General features: G+C 45.3%; 1 protein-coding gene across 16 annotated transcripts in view; it reads right to left on the bottom strand.

The window, feature by feature from the left end:
- Window positions 1–19589, bottom strand: part of SCMH1 (Scm polycomb group protein homolog 1) — a 221940-nt gene that overhangs the window by 3448 nt on the left and 198903 nt on the right. For 15 of the 16 annotated variants that reach the window (XM_025288975.2, XM_025288978.2, XM_025288969.2 and 12 more), the window contains 3 exons: window positions 13744–13944; window positions 11666–11857; window positions 3985–4179 (listed from right to left, as the gene is read on the bottom strand). In XM_025288975.2, the coding sequence (XP_025144760.1) occupies window positions 3985–4179; window positions 11666–11857; window positions 13744–13944 (588 nt within the window). The remainder of the gene's footprint in view (window positions 1–3984; window positions 4180–11665; window positions 11858–13743; window positions 13945–19589) is intronic. The other variant, XM_025288974.2, reaches the window with a different exon arrangement.

The raw sequence follows: 19589 nt of genomic DNA, 5'->3' as shown, positions 1-19589 counted from the left end.
TGATCCAGACACACAATTTCCGCCATCTAAAATGTTCTTTTCCTCACATCTTTGCATACCTGATGCCTTCTCAACATTTGGGTTTCATCTCAAATACTGATTCCTCTGAGAGGCCTTCCTTGACATCCAAATAAAAGTACTCTATTCCCCACATATCACTCTTTATCTGATTACTCTAGTTCACCCCCACCAGCCTAAAACAATCACAACCTAAAAACAATCTCACGCATTTATGTGTATCACCTGTCTTCTGTTCTGTTAATCCTTCTGATACTGTGATTATTAATAAGAAACATACATATCTGTGTTCATTCTCTTTTCTGGCACAGCACTTAAAGTCCTGGGAATCTCCTAAGAGGTCAGTGTCATTTGCTATTCCAGGCCTCATCCAGGTGATGAGGCAGAAAGGGCCAGAGGGTGGGGTACCTTGGAGCATGGTAAGAGGTCAGAGTGTTGTTTGCTATTCATAACAAGTCCCTGTCAGTCACATCTGAATATGTTAATGAGGTACTTCTGGAAAGTCCTAAGGATGGGGCTGTTTGTCCCAATCAGGTGACTAGAAGTTTTGGACCTTTCAGTCCTGCCCTCTCCAATCTTTAAGGAAGGGAGAGGGGCTAGAGATTCAGTTCAATCACCAATGATCAATGACTTAACAAATCTTGCTGACATAATGAAGCCTCCATAAAACCCCAAGGACAGGGCTTCAGGAGACTGTGGGCTGGAAGGAATCATGGAAGCCAGTCAGAGGTAACAACCTGGACTTTGAATTGGCATCTGAAGTTGGGGGTGGTCAGTCTTGTGGGACTGAACCCTCATCCTGTGGGCTCTGACACTTCCTCCAGGGAGTTAGTGTCAGAACAGGGTTAAACTGCGGGACGCCCAGCTGAAATGGTGGACTTGCTTGGTGTGTGGAGACCTGTCCTTCTGGCCGGGGAAGTGAAGCAGTGCTGAACAGAGTGCTGAGCGTAGGGAGACACACAGGAGTAGAGTTTTCCTTTCACAGCACACAAGAGTGCCTGCTCTGCCAGAGACCAGGATCAAATATGTCTGCTAAATCAATGAATGATCATATGTAATAGTTCCATGTATATTTTTCTGTCTCCCCCACCAGACTAGGTCTGTCTTGAGGCTGAGGTGACTTAAGTCTCAAGGCAGGGACTCTACCTCAGAGCTCCTTACATGGCTCCATGTGGGGCCTTGTTGGGCTTGGGGTTGGGAAGCAGTATCCTGGGCTTCTCTGTCTCAGCCTTCCTTAGAATGCCCTCTGCTCCTGCAGGCCTTGCTAATGGACTCTTCTTATTCTTCCACACCTAATCTGTCCCTGGGCTGGGGGAGGCCACAGTGGGTGTGGAGATGGCTTTCTCCGGTCTCCCCATTGCTGCTTTTAGACCATCCTCCAATGGAAGCTAGTGTTCTTCAGAGGCCAAACATGTACTGAGCATCTGCTTTTCCTGATCACATACATTTTCAAATCTCTGGGTTTCTGCTCTTTGTTAAGTGAAGACTTTTGGGGATTTAACTCACTAACTTCCGGTTCCATCCTAATTGCTGCCATAATCCTCCGAGGAAATCCATCCAACTGCCTTGCTTTCAGTGATTTTCATTGCTATTCTACTTCAAATACCCACTACCAACATCACTGTCTAGTTCTTGGATCACTTGGAACAAATCCACTTCATAATTTTTTTTTTTTCCACTTCATAATTTTAAACACCCACCTCTCTGACCCCAACCTCCCACCTTTCCAACTCTCTTGGGACGTACGTCCACTATGACCGTTATATCACAAAGACCTTTAGCACATCAGACTTACAGTCTCCCCATCCTTCAGGCGTCTCTCAGCCCTGCTTCTATCCCCGCTGTCCAGAGACAGTGCTGATGATCTAAAGCACACCTCCTCCAGCTCCACTGATTATATGCTCCCCACCCGCTCTTGTCCTGTTAGCTCAATGTAAAATCTTAACTCTCAAACTGTCTTTTCTCACCCACATCTAGGTTTCTAAGAACCACAGAAGAAAACCGAAGGCCTTGCAAACTGGTCTCCAAGCTCCAAACATTGCAAGACCTTTGCTGTTTCTGCAAACCATCCCCTCTTCCTTGACCTATTTCTCCTGTATTCTTTATGGCTCATCCCATCTCCTAGCACTCCTGAGCCCCTCCCTGCTCAGCCCTCTCTCTATTCACTCATGGCCACAGTCTTCTTCCAGTCTCAGAGAGAAAGGTTTGCCTTCTTCTGTCATAAGACTGACCCTTAATCCTCCCCAACACCTCCAAGGCCTTCATTTCTCCTCTTTCCTATATTCTTAATTTCTTCTTCATGGAAGGCTCAGGCTGTCTGCTGACAAACATGCCCAGCATGCACCCACTCTGGAAGACCTTCGTCACCTCCTTCTTTTCCTCATCAAACTCTCCTTGATATGCCTACCCACAGCAAACCTCCCTCACTAGCCTCCAGCACCACTGAAGCTGCTCTTACTTACTAAGATCAGCAATTACCTTCTAATCACCATTTCCAGTAGGTATTTCTCAGTCCTTATTTTACTGAACCTTTTTGGGTTATATGCTTCGTCTCTGTACCCCTGGCCACCACAATATCAAATTCTTCTGCTTTTCCTCCTCTGACTACTCCTCTGTCCCCTGGTAGGATCCTCTTCCTGCTCCCTCCTCTTGAACTTTGTTGGTCCCTAGAACTCTTTCTTTGGTCAACTGTTCTTTTTATTCTACACAAAATTCTGGGAGGTGGGTGTCATTTTACTCTATAGCTTCAACTTCTATCTGCTAACTCCTAAATATGTAACTTTAGCTCAGTCCTCTTCCCTGAGGATCAGACCTGCATAGCCACTGCCTGCTGGGCATCACCTAGACAGACCCATGGGCTCCCTCCCCTTCTCTTCTATGGTTGGTTCCCTCTCTCAGAGAATGGCACCATCCAGTCAATCACCCCTTCTAGAAACCTGGGCAACATTCCCACTCCTTCCTCCCAACCCTTAAATCTGACTATATTTACCTCATGAAGAGTTTTCACATCTATTCTCTCTTCTACAAACCTACCACTGCCCTAATCTAGGCCTTTATCATTTTGGGTGTGGCCCATTCTAGTAACCTCCTAAGTGGTCTCTCTAGTCTTGTCTTTCCTCAAATCCATCCTCAACACAGTAGTCAGTGACCTATTTGAAACACAAACCTATTTAGGTCTTGCCTCTAGTAAAAGTCTCCAGAGCTTCTCATTAGTTACAAGATCAACCCCAAACTCTTTAACATGGCATTTAAGGTCCTCTATGGTACAACCACTGACCCTTCCAGGATTTTCTCTTTGAAGCCCCAGAATTACCCTTTGTTTTTCAGTAATACCAAACTATATATACTTGCTGATACAATCTGTGTTAGTTCTCATCCCTCTGCTCTTGTCCATGCTGCATGCTCTTCCCTGGAGAGCTCTCCCCCACCTACCACCATCCCTGATACATTCACACAGTCAACTTTAAAACCTCAGACACTTTCTCAAGGAAGCTTACCCTGGATAACAAGCTTGAGTGAGGTCTTCCTTCTTTCAGTTTTCATACAACTCATCTCTGCAGCCACACTCTGGATGTTATTTTACTATTATCTATTTAAGTGTTTGTCTCTCCTACAAGACTTTGAACTCCTTATGGACAAGAAATGATTGATTTTTGTGTCCCCCTGACAATCACAGATGGTGTTCACATAAATGGCTCATGAATGAATGAAGGACTCCTTCCCTGTCCCTTTGGCTCTGAGTCGTTGGCGCTTGGTCCCTGCTGTTCTCAAGCTAATCCCAGAGCTTCAGCTGCTCTCCAGGTGCCTAGTCAGGCGTAATTGGGCCAGGCCCCAGTCTGACCTCTCTAGGTGGGGGAGGGTGGGGCAGCGCAACAGAGTTAAGTCCTTTCTGGCTTCCCAAAGTTCAGGAAGGAAAGAAGAAAAGAATGAGAGAGGGCAGGAGAGCCAGAACTCTGAAAAGCTTACCCCTGGAGCAGAACCTGCGCACAGCTGAGGCAGTGCTCAGCGGGAGACCGCAGGATGGAAGCAGAGGCCTGTATCCTGGATTTCGAAGGTTTTGGGAAGTGCTGACAAGATTGGTGGGATTCAAGGTAGAGTCCATTGAGTCTGAGTGTGGCTCCAAAGACCGGGCCAGACTATTTCCCAGGGCAAAGGTCTCACCTGGAAAACAGTAAAACCAGAGTTAGAACAGGGACTAGTCTGGAAGAACTGCCAGGGCGCTGGCTCCCAAGAGCCTATTTGGGTGGAGTAAGAAGCAGCAAAACAGAGAGCTCTGGGCTGGGCCGCAGGAGGCCTGTGCACCAGCCCTGGCTCTGGCTCTCACTAGGTGGCCTTAGTCAAGCCCAGCACTACCCTCTGGACTTGGATCTCCTTAGAGACTCTTCCCTTTGGACTAGATGGTCTCTGAGTTTTCTTCTGGTCTGGATGTGTTAGGCTCTTTCTGATAGAACCTTAAAAAAAAAGCAAAGAAGAAAGCTCTTCTGAGAAGAGTCTGTCCTAACACACAAGATGCTAGAGCAGGGAATAAAGTGCTGAAGAAGAGATACATTTGCTTACATGAGGACACTTTAGAAGTGGACCCTCTCAGACAGCAGGACATCTCAGAAATGCTTCCTGATGCCTGGCTCAAGGCTTGTCTGCAAAGGACCTGCTCTTATGTTCCCTCCCTTCTTTCACATTTGCCTCGTTTTATGGAAATAGTCCAAGGAAGCTGTGGTTGTATTGTAGTGAGAACATGGGCACAGAGCCCAGAATTTGGGTCAGAATTTGACTCTGCTACTCAGCAGGCAAGGTGCTTTCCTCAGAACCTTAGTCTCCTCATCTATAACATGGGAGCCCCCTTTCTTCCAAAGGGCTTGTGAACGTCAAAAGAGAATGGCTATGAAAACCTTTGTAAAGGGGACCTCACCCTGACATTTCTACACCCGGGTCATGGCCCAACCCCAGGCAGCAGCCCCTAATCACTGGACTACAAAACCAGAAACAGACTCCCTCTCGTAGTTGGGTTCTGCTCATATCAAGTCAGAACTGGCCACCGCATTCTCTGTTTATGGGAGATGTCTTGGGTGCTGAACCACATCACACTGTCCTTGGTGGCTTTTCTTAAACACTGAGTATTAAGATAATGCTTGGAATTCATTTCGGGCTTCTGATGAACACTTAATTCAAATAAATTGCCGGGGCACAGACTAAGACCTCTTCGGCGAGATGGTTTAGGATTTCAGGACTACTTTCTAATTCTCACTTAAAATTGCTTGGTAAACTATGGGATAACAGTCAAATCTGGCCTGAGACAGCTATTCATCCATACGAAATTTGGAAATTTAACTGATGAAGCCCTTTCCTCGAAATGGTCCTGAAGACAGAAGTCTCTGAGCTTCCAGAATACCTAAACCATATCCTACCCCATTTCTGCAGGTGAGGTTTCAGATTCCTATTTTTCAGGAAAGATGCTTATAGCGATGTCCCACTTTGAGACAAGCACAGGAGTCCAATATAAGAAATAGGATGCCTGGGTTCCATCTCTTGGCTCCTGACTTTCACTATGTATATGAGTCAAGGTAACTCGTTTGTCTTTTCTGAGTACTAGTCTCTTCATCTGTAAAATGGGGAAAACTCACCCTCTGTTATGCTTAGAACATTAACTGAGAAAACAGAATGGGATGGCTGTTACAACAGTAGGGAGTTGTATTTTATTCTTCATTCAGAGTTGCAGTGGTACAGCGAAGTTCTCTGTAGTAGCTCAAGAAAAAGATGAACTCTACTTTCTGTATTTATCGGCATGGTGGTAATCTCACCTTTCTAGTGCTCCTTTTACTCAGCTAAGACTGGGTTAGTACCACTGACTTCACATGAGCTAAGAGATGTGAAGAATAATTATGATGACAATGCCAGGGGCTCACCAGATGCTGATGCAGAATCAGTTAAGTGTCTCTAGTCTTGGCAATGCTAAGAATGCTAACTGAAATCTGGATTCTGAGTTGAGGGGTCTGGAAATCTGGACTGGTGGCACCTGGACTAGGCAGGGTCATTAAATCTTAACCTAATGAGATGAAGAAAAATGAAGCATAGTGCCCAAGGCTCTGGGAGGTTCTAGTCTGCTTAAGGCTGATCAAATGAGGCCCAGGCTGCCTTCAGTAGAGGAATGCCAGGGCAGAAGACTGCAATGCTTTCCAACTGTGCTCCACAGAGCCCTGCAGTACACCCAGCTCCTGGGTGGAGTCTGGGCCTCATCCCGGTGTCTATCAAAACAGCTTTGGTTTTGACTTTTTTAGACCAGAGTTTCATACAATCTTACCTTTGCAAAAAGAGATCAATTTATTCCCATGAAGGGGAAAGCATGCTTCTGAGCATTGAGTCCTTGAATCTCAGAAGCAGAGGTTCTCAGATGACTCTAGAGATGCTTCAGTATTCATATCTAGCCCAGTAGATTAGTGTGCTCATCTGACTCGCTGATGATACACTGCTCAAGTCCACTTTACAATCAGTTTTATTGTTGGACATTTTTGATTCATTACCAAATGCCTTCCTTTTTGAGCTGAGATCTGCCTTATTGTAACTCTGGCCCCCATTCTACTATCTGCCTTTCAAAAGAACCAATCTGCCGTTGGCCCCACTAAGGGCTTGGAAGGGAGGAGGTATGGGATGGAAGGGACAGAGCAAACAGAGGGTTCCCCCAAACTGAGAGTGGGCCCCCGAAAACAGCAGCAGGCTGAGGCCTGGGGTGAAAAAGGCCAGTCAGATATTTGCTATAACATCTGATCAACACTGTAACAAAAATGCTTCCTTTCCTTTGTGGTAATCATCCTTCTTTCCACCCTCAAACCTCAGTATTAGTCTGTTACACGTAACAGCCTTGTGTTAGTTCTTCCTCAGGGAAAAGAAGGATGAGGCGCTGGGTCACATGGTGGGGTCAAACCATTAGCTCCAGGAACTGACAGGGGGCTGGGGAGGGGGTGGTGGGGGATAATGGATTAAGCTCTGACTCAGAAGCAGAAATTCTGAGTGAGAAGTACAAACTGCTGTGAGGAAAATATAATCCCAGCCTGGGTTATGTGGGATGGGGATGTTCATCCAATTGTATTTAGATTTTGGTATCAAAGGAAAGGACAAGCCCCAAATCTAGGAGGCTTCACAGACTTCAGAAGCCTCCAACTGGTTTCCCTGCCTACCTCTTGCTCCACTCCAGCCTGTTCTCCCACACAGTAAGTATCCTGAGTGAGCTTTCAAAAACACAAGTCGGATTATGTTCCTTCCATATCACAGTCATGGCTTTAAATACTCTCATGGGTCCTCACGGCTCAACGACGTAACGTCCGTAAGCTGGTCATTAGACCTTGTCTGCCTAGGCCTTTGCTCCCACTACAGCCTCACCACTCACACCCTTCTTTTCTACTCTGTGTTTCAGCAGTACATTCAGAGGAACATTCAATTCCTCTGAGACAAGTCAGGCTTCCTCTTGCCCCTCACAGTCTCACATCTCAGTCAACAAGAACATTCTTTATCATTCCCCTCCTCCATTTCTTTGGATCTGTGGCATCTTTACCTCATTATCCTACTCCTTCAGGTCCAAGCTTATATATCATTTCTTCTGAAAAGTCTTCCCTGACACACCTGGTTTGAACTTTTGAACTTTGAACCTGTTCCATTAAAGCACTCATCACCATGAATTAATTCCTTTGCTTATTTGTTCGTATTCTCTACCAGGCTGTAAACTCTGTGGGGTGTAATGACCTTGACTCCTAGTTTACAATGGAGCCCTCTCTGCCGACATCGGAGCTTGGCATCGTGCAGTCAATAAATACTGGGTTGACTGATTGTCTGACCAAATAATTGAATTGCTACTAATAATTGAATAATTGAATTGAGTTTCAACTATTTATGAACATTTGAGTCATCCTAAAACTCTGACACTTCTATGAGGAAACCTTGTATGGGAATGAAAGGGCACTGAAGAAATTTCACAGTTCTTACTTGGCTTTTATTCTCTGAATGTGTGTGTGTGTGTGGCAGCAGGGGGTGGGGAGTGGTCTGGCAGGAGAACCACTCTATAAACAACTTAGACGACCTGGATGGTAACTGGAAAGACAGGCACAAGGAACTTATTGTCCTAGGACAAATGAACCACTTCCTTCAGCAGAGAGGAATCAGCAAGCCCATAGGTGAATGCTAGCTGGATTCAATTACAGAGAAGATTAACAGTCATGGGGACCGGCTAAGGTAATACGATCTCCTGTTTAATATCAGCAGTTATTGGAGACCCAGAAAGAACCCTCTCTCTCTCAATCTTCATAGGCCTCTTCTTCGATCCTGCCATGTATGTAACTCTGAAGAAGGAACTCTGATCTGACATCGCTGCCCTGAAGAATCCTTCCTCGACTTCTTCTTCAGCTGATTCCTTGTTCATCATTCCTGGCTGGGCCAGAGAACCTCTGGTTCCATGCTCTCACTACATACAGGTTTGCCTGTATCTCCCTCTCTCAGCTGAGAACTCGTTCAGAGCAGGGATTGAGTCTATTGTCTGTCTCCCCATAGTCCAGTATAGGATCTAGGACACGTAAGTATTTGTCAAATGTTTGATTATCTGAACCAGAACAACTGGCCTGAATTCTTCGAAATGCCAATGTCAGATCATGAAAAGTAGACAAAACGGCTGGAAAACTGCTCTAGACAAAAGAAAACTAAAGAGACAGGATAAGTAAATGCAGTGGATCACTCTTCATGGGATTTTGGATAAAGGAAAAAAGTTACAAAGGATGTTACTAGGACAGTTGGGGAAATCTGTATATGGACTATATTATATATATATATATATATATCAACTAGTAGATTTTATTAATGATAAACTTCTCAAGAATGATAGTAGTATGGTGTTCTTGTTCTTAGGAGATACATATAAAAAAGTGTTTAAGGATCAAGTCTCTCACCTGCAGTTAATACTCAAATGGTTCAGTAAATAAAAAATATATAGACAGAAATACATGCATATATACTTAGAGAAACAAATAAATACTGCAAAAAATTAGGTGGTAAGTCTAGGTGAAGAGTACATGGCTACTCACTGTATTACTGTATAACTTTTCAGTAAGCCTGAAACTTTTCAAAATAAAACATTGGAGGAAAAAACTAAATCTCAACTTAGGTAAGGAAGCCTAATGGGATGTACATTTGGTGACTATTTGCTATATTGAAAATGAGTTGTCAGTCAGTCCAAGACCCTAATGGGGCTTCCCTGGTGGCTCAGAAGGTAAAGTGTCTTCTGCCTGCAATGCAGGAGACCTGGGTTCAATCTCTGGGTTGGAAAGATCCCCTGGAGAAGGAAATGGCAATCCACTCCAGTACTCTTGCCTGGAAAATTCCATGGATGGAGGAGCCTGGTAGGCTACAGTCCATGGGGTTGCAAAGAGTTGACACAACTGAGCAACTTCACTTTCTGTCTTTTCTGTCTTTCTAATGGGTAGGGTAGTATGGAGACAAGGCTGTAGGGAGGAGAGAGGATGCCAGTAAGTTCCTGGATAAGAGAGGTGGTACCTCCAGATGTGGAACTAGTAGAAGACGGTAGCCAGGCAGAAGGGTGGAAGTTCATAAATACCAGCTTCAAAGGGCAAATCAGAAGAAAGCCCTTATGCAGATCAAGCTCTTCAGCAGAGGTTTGGATAACTAATCAGAAAAGTGTTAAGAAATGATAAATGATCGGGGTGGGGCAAAGAGAAGTGAGGCAGAGAAGGCAGGTAGTCAGGCAGGCAGAAGAGATAAGTGAGGGAGCACAGAAGTATTAGAAAGTTGGGCAAAGCTCTGGTTTGTCTGGGCAGAGTTAAAACATTTCAGGGAGGCAAACAAACTAGGGTGAGAGTAGCCAAACTGATAAGCACTCACTATGAGAAACAGAGGTTAGAGAGCATAGGAAAGCAGAGAGCTGGCTGAATCTGTCTGAAAAAGAGAGAAGGAAAGAGAGGCAGCTGATGGGGAAGGTGATAACCCTTGTCTTCATCTCTTCTTAGTTGGTGAGGCAAGAAGGAAGAGTGGCTAAAGCCTGCTTCCCCTTATCTGGTAGTTGAATCAGAGAGATGCAAACTGGAGCAGAATTCCCGGGAAAGGTCATGCCCCAATCCCAAGCTATCGTCACAACCGCAGGTCCATGATGTGTATCCCTACCAGCCTCTGCATGCTGCTACAAGTGCGTTTCTCTTGATTCTCAGTGGTGGTATTCCATTTAAGAATTCTGAATTTCTATTCCTTTGAGAACTCTCTTTAGATTAGCAGCAACATTCATGGACATGCTACCCTCTCCCATGTATCCATTCTTTCAGAATCACAGGTAGGGCTAACTTTTATTATTGAAGTGCAGCTCAGAGTTCCCGAATGCCAACAGCAGGGGATATTTAACAACCTGCCTTGTCTGCACCTGCTCCACCATGCCTAGCCCAGACTCCCAGTGCAATACCCTAACTGTAAGTAAGAATGCTCTTTTCTGTACACAGAGAGTCTCAGGTTAAAAGAAAGCAATCTAGAGAAGGTTAGATGAGAAGTTCTTTCTGAAGGGTCAGTGAGAGGGTCACAGATATGTCTGCAGGGACCAGGTGATGGGGCCCCTAGAAGGAGCATTAGAAATTCTGGTATCTTTTTGCCAGGCATGCAAGTCACATAAGTAATTCTTGTTTGGGTGCAGAGGAGATAAGACTGGGAGGAGGGTGGTGGTGCTGGGTGAGCAGTCACTTTTCCAGCACATTCTCCAGAAGTGGCACTTTTATCAGAAGTGATTCTGACAATGATGAAAAGAAAAAAGGGAAGGCAGGGTGGGAACACGACTCGCGCGGGTCAGAAGGGAGCACCTTTGGGAGTTACACTCCCCCATCAACAGGAAGCACAGCCCCAGCGCTGATAGCACTGCCTCTACTCCTCTGGCCAGGACAAGGTCCAGGGGACTCTTTTCAAGGGCCTTTCCTCCCTCTCTCCACAGTGACCTACCTCGCTAGTTTAAGGCCGAGCTTTCCTTCCCTCCCTGTTGTGCTGTGTCCTGTGCTCCAGATTAGAGATGCCGGGTTCCATTCACTCAAACCTCTCTCGGGAAGTGCTTAGTCACTGATCTGGCCACGTGGCATCCGCTTCCCCGTTGTGGGTCTGGTATGTTAACTAAGAAAGTTATTTTCCAGTCTAGTTAGAAACAGCAGGAACTTGAATCGACTTGCTAGACTGGCGCTGCTGGAGGAGTTAGGGCCACGTGCCAAAGGAAAGAGTGGATGGCCAATCACTAGGGAGCAAATTCTCAATCTGAAGCCTGAGACCAAACCCTCCCGCTGGCAAGGGAGTTCTGTGTTAGGACTTTGCTGCCAGATCACTCTGGGAGATGTCCTGTGACTTCACAGTGGCTCTGCATGCAGTTTGGAGCTGAGGAAAACTGTGAACCACCATTTCTTTAGGGATAAAAATCCAGAGGAAAGTCTTAGAGATAGGAAACAGAATCCTAAAGAGACAGTAAAGATGAGAGGAGACCAAAAAGCGCCAGATGAGGGAAAGGTAAGGGACAGAAAACCAAATCTCAGGACAGTAGGTGCTGGGACAGCAGGTCTGAGGGGTGGCCCTGGGCCCTCGTGGCTGCTACTAGCCCTGCCTCCCCTTTTCACCCAGACCCCAACCCAGCTCCTACCTGGTAGGTACCTGTCGTGGCTGTGGCTGTACTCTGTGGTGCTAAGTGACAAGTGAGTCTGTGTAAAGGGCTGGTTGCCAAACAGATTGTCACTGCGAAGGTTGTGGCAGAGCTTCTCCAGGAAGCGGAGGACGTAGGTGATGCTGTTGACTGCTGGCAGGTTGAGCGTGTGCTGCTCTCGGTCAAACACGGCTGTGGAGTTAAGTAAACAGGGCCCAGCACGTCAGCTCGTAGCACAGCGCAGAGCTAAACAGGAGTCCGGCCCACTGCTTGCCTCAGGCTTACCTGGTTACACAGAGGTGAATGGTGCCCAGGTTTCCCTCCTCCCCTCCTCTCCCTCCCCTGAGGGTTTGATTTTTGCCTCCAACTCCAAAGGGTTTGCAATAATGGGAGTGGCCAGGCCAGGTCTGTTGCACCTGGGGCTCTGGAATGATTCTGCTCAGGCTGTGAAACAACTGTGAACATAATTCTATCTGCTCGATCAGTTGGCTGGGCCTCCCAAGGAAATCTGTTCATTTCCTTAAGAACTGCTTAAGAACAGAGGAGCTGGGCAGCAGAGGAGAACACAGCTATTGCCAGCAATGGCTGAGATGTACAATCTCATCTGGATAAGGGCAACTCGAATTTTGGCAACATTCATGTCTTTTTTTTTTTCTCTAAACCCCTATTTATTTCTATTCAAAACATATCATATAATCCCTGGGCTTCCCTGGTGGCTCAGATTGTAAAGAATCTGCCTGCAGTGCAGGAGATCAGTGTTCGATCCCTGGGTCCTGAAGATTCTGGAGAAGGGACTCCCGAACAAGCAAAAGGCCTCTGCATCCGTCTTTGAGGGCAGCAAGGGAATGTGGAGATAGGTCACTCTCAGGAACAAATCTAGGGGACAAAGAAAGAACCCTAGAGAAGGTGTGGGTGGCAGTCACTAAGGGAAGGTGGTAAAGATGGCTGGGTCCCTGCAGACTGCAGCATGGAAGCAAACGAGAAGCCAGGCAGAGGCCTTAGCCTCACAAGGAAAGAAAGGCTTGATTTCCCATGCAGTTTTCAGCCATTTCTAGCAATTCTTTCCCTGCCTGTCCCCATCCTCTGGGCAGGCAATTAATTACTCTGTGTCCGGGCTCCCACACCACCCTGCATGCATTTCTCACGTATTATAACACCTCCCACGATTAGCTATGATCTAGTCCTTTTCTGTCAGGGCACAGCCTGAGCATGTCATCGTCTTTTCTTCCCTTCCTCTGGCCAGTGTCTGTCAATAACCTCTCACATAGTCAGGGCTCAATGAATGTCTGCTAAAAGAACTCATTTGTGGTATTTATGGGGTCTTCCATGTCAGCTGGGTTTCCTGAGGCTGGATATTGATTAGTTAGAGGGCAGGGAAAGGAGATTATGGAGTACTACATAATAAAGATCGAAAGGCTCAAGGTCAAGTCTTCATAGGTTTGGTGGGTAAAGACGGGGTTTTTGGACTCAGGAAAACTGAAACAGAACCAGGACACAGCAGAAGTGACTATTCTTAGTGAAAGCAAACAACCAAAGCAAAAAAAAAACCACACATTGTGCAACTGACTCAAACTCCCAATGCAGGAAAGAGAAGACTGATTCTTCCCACTCTGCCCCAGGATATTCAACTTCTCTGTATCGGGGCTGGCTGAGGACTAGGGGTCTAAAGAACGAGAGAAGACTTCTGTGGTTCCCTGAAGCCAGCTGGGAGGCTGGGGCAGTCTGGAGAAACTCTCCTGTTGCCCCAATAGAGCCCCCTCTGGATTTGTTTCTTCTGAAGCATTTTTAAAGCAACATACTTGCATATTTTCTGTATGCCAGAGGCTAGGTAGGTAGACAGGAGGGAGTCTCTTTAGAGACTGGAGTTAAGCAGAGTCTGCACTAGTGGTATTCTACTTGACAGCGATATGCAGAAGACCTCGAGGACTCTGGGAGTTGAAATGAGGACTCTGAAGAATGGAAAACTTCATTCCAGAGCCTACTGGTGTGAAGTAAAATCCAGGGGGCCTTGCTAGAAATCAACTAGTTGCAAAGGTCTGCCTCTCTGGCTAGAAGCCATACCAGACCAGAGTGCTTACCTGAGATAACTGCACCACCGTGGCCCTGCTTGAGGAAGCTGAAGACGGTTTTCTGGTGATAAGCACAGTCGATGCAAGCCTGCACAGCCTGCTGCAACACCACGGAGGCTCGGGCTGGCCCAAAATGGTCAGGGAGCTGCTGGACTTTCTTCTTATCTAAGTGGGGGCCTGTGCTGCCATTCTTGTTCAAGTAAATACAAACTGCAGGAGACAAAGAATCAAAGCAGTTTAAAGAGTTTCAGAGTAGAGAAGTCGGAGAACAGAGCTCTCTTCGTCTTTCCACCCTGGGCTCTGGCCTCTACAGGATTCCCAGCTGCTAAGCTGGTGAAACACTGTGGGAGGGAGTACAGGGTGACTGTGCCCAGCTGCTGCCAGCCCAAATGCATGACCACAGGCTCTGGGAACGCAGCCTGCTGGGAGAAGAGCCCAGACCAGCCAAGGCACAGAACTTGCACTTTGTCTTCTTTACACTGAAAAGAAAATCTAAGCAATTTTCCAGATGGCTGTACTTTCATTTTCAGTTCTTGGCTGCTTTACGTATTCTTGGTATCTCTCACATGCTCTGTGTACCAAGCTGTGGGGCTATGGCAATATTAGCATGAGTGTGCTTGTGTGTGCCTGGCCTGGGACCTAGAGTGGTTAAACCACCAGTTACTTCCCTTGCTTTCCATTCTAGGCCTTAGAGTTCCTTTGTCATCTTCTACATTAAGACTTAGGCTCAAAGACAGTAGTGAAAATAGAAAAAAAACGGAATAAAGAAAAACATGCAAAGGGCCTGAAGGGCCCATCTGTATATTTGTTTCAGTCGTTTCTTCTGTCAAGATAGCTGGGCACTCTCCCAACTGCAACCCCCCACCTGGCACTGTGCTGCAAGGGGAGAATCAGGGTGAGCACGGAAGAAAGAGACAGAGCTCCCCAGAGCTGCTTCTCTTGGTCTGTCGAGAAGACTCATGTGCCTGACCAGCTACAGCATTCTTTCTGCTGATCTGATTTCTAGGCTTCCACTTGAGTAGGGGGTACTCTGCTTCTTTACACTGTCCTGGCTCACTAACTGAATGGCAGGAGGGCAAAAAGACTCTTTTGTTGTTAAAGGCAAAAAGATAAAAGAAGTAGCTGTGTGAGCTGTGGATGGACTGGTGTCCTCTCTGGGCCTCAGGTCTGCCGCCCACATCACAGAGGGGCTGAGCCAGACATTCTCTGAGGACTCTTTCACCTTCATCATTCTAATTCTAAGGGGAAGCAAGATGGAGAGAAGAAAATGGAGAGAAGCAGGATGTGGAAAGTGACAGATGAAAAAGAAAGACAGGGGAAAAAAAGAAAAAGGGTAAACAAGAGGAATTGAAATATACATTTAACTCTTTTCTCTCTTAAAACCACAAAAATGAGCCAGATAACAAGAAAGGAGACAACTTAAAACTCTGGAAGCTGGAAAGCAGAGTGGCAAAGTAGCAACTGGCTCAGCAGACCTAAGAAAGCTGAATCTTTAACCAAGAGTGGGGAATGATGAGAGCCAAGCTGCTCCATCTGATAAGTCACAAAAGGCCCAAGAATGGGCAGGGGCTCCTGCGGGTGGGTATGACGGAAGATTTAATAGAATAAGTATTGGCTCATGTCTGTTAAGAAATGATTAGTATTCCATGTCATAATATGACTCTTTCACTGAACACAAGACAGATAAAAATGCAGGAACTCAAAGAGATAAAGAGTAATAAAAATAAGTGAAAATGTATGTCTGTAGAAAGACACTTATTAGAATGTTCAAAGCAGGTTAGTCAAAATAGCCTCACACTACAACCAACCCAAATGTCTATCAACAAGAGAACAGATACACAAATTGTGTATGAACATTTATTTGTTGGAATACACTTGGCAGTAAAAAAAAAAAAGAACCGTTGATAGAATGCTTCTCAAAAACATTATTTTGAGTAAAAGAAACAATACAAAATAGTACACACAGTCTGATTCCATTTATATATTAAGTTCAGTTCAGTTCAGTTGCTCAGTCATGTCCGACTCTTGGTGACCCCATGAACTACAGTACGCCAGGCCTCCCTGTCCATCACCAACTCCTGGAGTTTACCCAAACTCATGTCCGTTGAGTTGGTGATGCCATCTAACCATCTCATCCTCTGTTGTCCCCTTCTCCTCCTGCCTTCAATCTTTCCCCAAATCAGGGTCTTTTCAAATGAGTTAGCTTTTTGCATCAGGTGGCCAAAATGTTGGAGTTTCAGCTTCCACATCAGTCCTTCCAATGAATACCCAGGACTGATTTCCTTTAGGATGGACTAGTTGGATCTCCTTGCAGTACAAGGGACTCTCAAGAGTATTTTCCAACACCACAGTTCAAAAGCATCAATTCTTTGGCGCTCAGCTTTCTTTATAGTCCAACTCTCACATCCATACATGACTACTGGAAAAACCACAGCCTTGACTAGACGGACCTTTGTTGGCAAAGTAATGTTTCTGCTTTTTAATATGCTGTCTAGGTTGGTCATAACTTTCCTTCCAAGGAGTAAGTGTCTTTTAATTTCATGGCTGCAATCACCATCTGCAGTGATTTTGGAGCCCCCAAAAATAAAGTCAGCCACTGTTTCCCCATCTATGTGCCATGAAGTGATGGGACTGGATGCCATGATCTTCGTTTTCTGAATGTTGAGCTTTAAGCCAACTTTTTCACTCTCCTCTTTCACTTTCATCAAGAGGCTCTTTAGTTCTTCTTCACTTTCTGCCATAAGGGTGGTGTCATCTGCATATTAAGTTCAGAAACAAGAGAATCTAGACTATAGTGACAGAAATCGGAATAAAGGTGAGAGTGAAGACTGACTTTAAGGAGGCATGAGGTAACTTCAAGGGGGTGGTAGAAATGACTCTTAGCTTGATTGGGGCTGTGGCTACATAGGTATTAACATTAATTAAAACTCAAATGATATATAAAGATATGTACATTTCACTGTATGTAAATTTTACTGGCAGTTTCCACTTATTTCTTCATGGGACATTCACTCTTGGAACCTGACCACCACGTGTGAGCAGGCAAAGCCTGTGGTGGGTTCATGTGAAGAGAAACCAACAGCCAGAGACAGCCTGTCAACCCTGTGGTGGAAGTGGATCCTCCAGTCCTGGTCAAGCCACCACAGCTGACACTGCAGGGAAGAGAGACCAGCTGCTGCCACCCAGCACTGCCCACGTTGTTGTTGTAAGCTGTGAAGTTTTGTAGTGGTTTGTTACGTAGGAGAAGGCTGCTGGAGCAGACTGTGGTACCAGAAACAGGGCGCTGCAGTAACAAAAGCCCAACACACACGACCCTGGCTTTGGGACTGGGAAGCAGAAAGAAGCATAAAAGATCACAGAAAGATTATGAGTAAAGTTGAGAGGGCCTTGAATAGAAGCCTGTAAAAGGTTGGGGTCCAAACGATTCTGTTCGTTTTGTATCATCTCTGGCCCTCTTAGCCTGAGATGGTAATGCTTCCACCAGAATGAAACTTGGGTGGTTTTCTATGAATACTACTGAGATTTATTTCTTTAGTCAAAAGCCACAGTCACAAATCTTTTGAAGACAAGCCTTTCTTTACTTTGGTCTTCCTCATAGCTGCTGTTAGACAATGCCCTGAAGATTTTTAAAAATCCTATTGTTTAAGGAAGAGAATCTGTGAGACTTGCCCTTGAGATTTTCAGAGGGCCTTTTGATCTCAAAGAGTCTGTGAAACAGAGTCTTAAGTCATTCTGACATCTTAACCAAAGATTTTTATTGTCCCATTCTGGTTTTGACCCTTTCTTAATTTAGGATTATTTGCCTTCTGGAGAGACTGGAAATGAGAAACATTTCCATATTGTGAGTCCTGGACTTTAAAATGTTTAATTTTTTTTTTTAAGCTCATCTCTCTCATCTTACATTTTATCACAGGCAGTGAGAAGCCAGGTGGCACTTCATGACTGTCTGGAAATCTAGTATTTCACCGAGTTCATCAGGAACACTTCCTAGTTCCATGTTCATGCGGGTGACAGTGTTATCACACTTTCCATCACTACCTAGCAGGTATCCCCCGTCTTCCATCTTTCATTGAGACTTTCCTCTTTCCTTTAAGCCCATACTGACAGCCTCTTCAAGATCCTTTCAGTTTCAGTTCTCAAGTTTCTAAGAGAATCATTCTGGCAGTAGTATTTCCAGCTTGGACTGAGATGGTACAAAACAAAAGAATTCTTTGGATCCACAACCTTTTACAATCAGGAAGAAGACTGAGAAGGCAATCTCAGCTTTCTTATGGAAAAGGAAGGATGACTCAGAGGACAAAACCAAAAAGCCATGGAAACAACTTCCAGAAAGTATTGGATCTAATCAAGGAATTGGCAACATATGCCCACCTGGATTTCAGGATTTCTACATACCAGTGACTGCGTGTGCCTCCAGTTTTTCTGCCCTTTTAACAAGTGTATCTATAAGTTATTATGCCTATCCCACCACTGTATGCAGGTTATATGGGGAGCAGACAACACATTTCTTTAGGTCACAGGTCTTCAGTTTGAGAAGAAACTGCACCTGAGAGGTCCCATTTGCCTGGCTCTGATTTTGATGATGAGATCCTAGATCTGAAGTTTGATGTTGTAAAGGGATGAGACCTTTAATGGGGAACCTTGCAAAGGGAAGAATACATTTTCCAAGTGGGAAAAATAACTTATGTCCAGAGAGTGGAATGAGGTGGTTTTAAAATATGGTCCAAAATTCTTTGACCCTCCTCCCATCAAGATATGGGGTCTACTCCCATTCTCTTGAATCTGGGCTTTGACTGCTTGATCAATAGAATATGGAAGAAATGAAATGCTGTTAATTTTGGGGCTCAAGCCTTAAGAAAATGATAGCCTCCACTTCCTGTCTCTTGGGGACATTTGCTCTTTGAACTCAGTCACCCTGGTATGCGGAAGCCCAAGCTACCTGCTGGAGACATCTGTGGAGAGGAGAATCCACAGCCAGCACCAATTTTGTTAGCTGCATGAATGAATCATCTTGGAAATGGATCCTGCAGCCCCAGCTGAGCCACCTAAACTGATATCAAATGGAAGAGAGACAAGCTTTCTCTGCTTTAATTTTAATATGGCTGAATATACTGATATTATCTTTTCTAGCTACGGAAAGGTTATGTACTTTTTCTCTCTTTTAAAAAAAATATATATTTATTTGTTTTTTTAAAATATAAATTTATTTATTTTAATTGGAGGTTAATTACTTTACAGTATTGTATTGGTTTTGCCATACATCAACATGAATCCGCCACAGGTATACACGTGTTCCCCATCCCGAACCCCACTCCTTCCTCCCTCCCCGTACCATCCCTCTGGGTCGTCCCAGTGCTTGGATGTGCTGGGTCTTAGTTGCATCACTGAGGATATGTCCTTGGGGTACACAGCCTCTCTAGTTGTGGCACATGGGCTCCGGAGTATGCAGGCTCAGTACTTGTAGTGCCAGGCTTAGCTGCTCTGTGGCCTGTGGGATCTTAGTTCCCCAGCCAGGGATAAACCCGTGTCCCCTGCATTGCAAGGCAGATTCTTAACCACTGGACCACCAGGGAAGTTTAAATACTTTTTGTTTTATAATTTATGCTTATTGTCTTATTTTAAAAATATTTCCCAATCTTAAGCTCATAAAGATATTTTTGCACACTGTCATGCTTTGGTTTGGGGTTTCCCTGGTGGCTCAGATGGCAAAGAATCCACCTGCAATGCAGGAGACCTGGGTTCGATCCCTGGGTTGCTAAGATCCCCTGGAGGAGGGCATGGCAACCCACTCTAGCATTCATGCCTGGAGAATCCCCAAGGACAGAGGAGCCTGGTGGACTACAGTCCATGGGGTT

Source organism: Bubalus bubalis, chromosome 6, assembly GCF_019923935.1.
Source record: "Bubalus bubalis isolate 160015118507 breed Murrah chromosome 6, NDDB_SH_1, whole genome shotgun sequence".
Lineage (NCBI taxonomy): Eukaryota > Metazoa > Chordata > Mammalia > Artiodactyla > Bovidae > Bubalus > Bubalus bubalis.
This window is presented reverse-complemented; position numbering and strand designations above follow the sequence as displayed.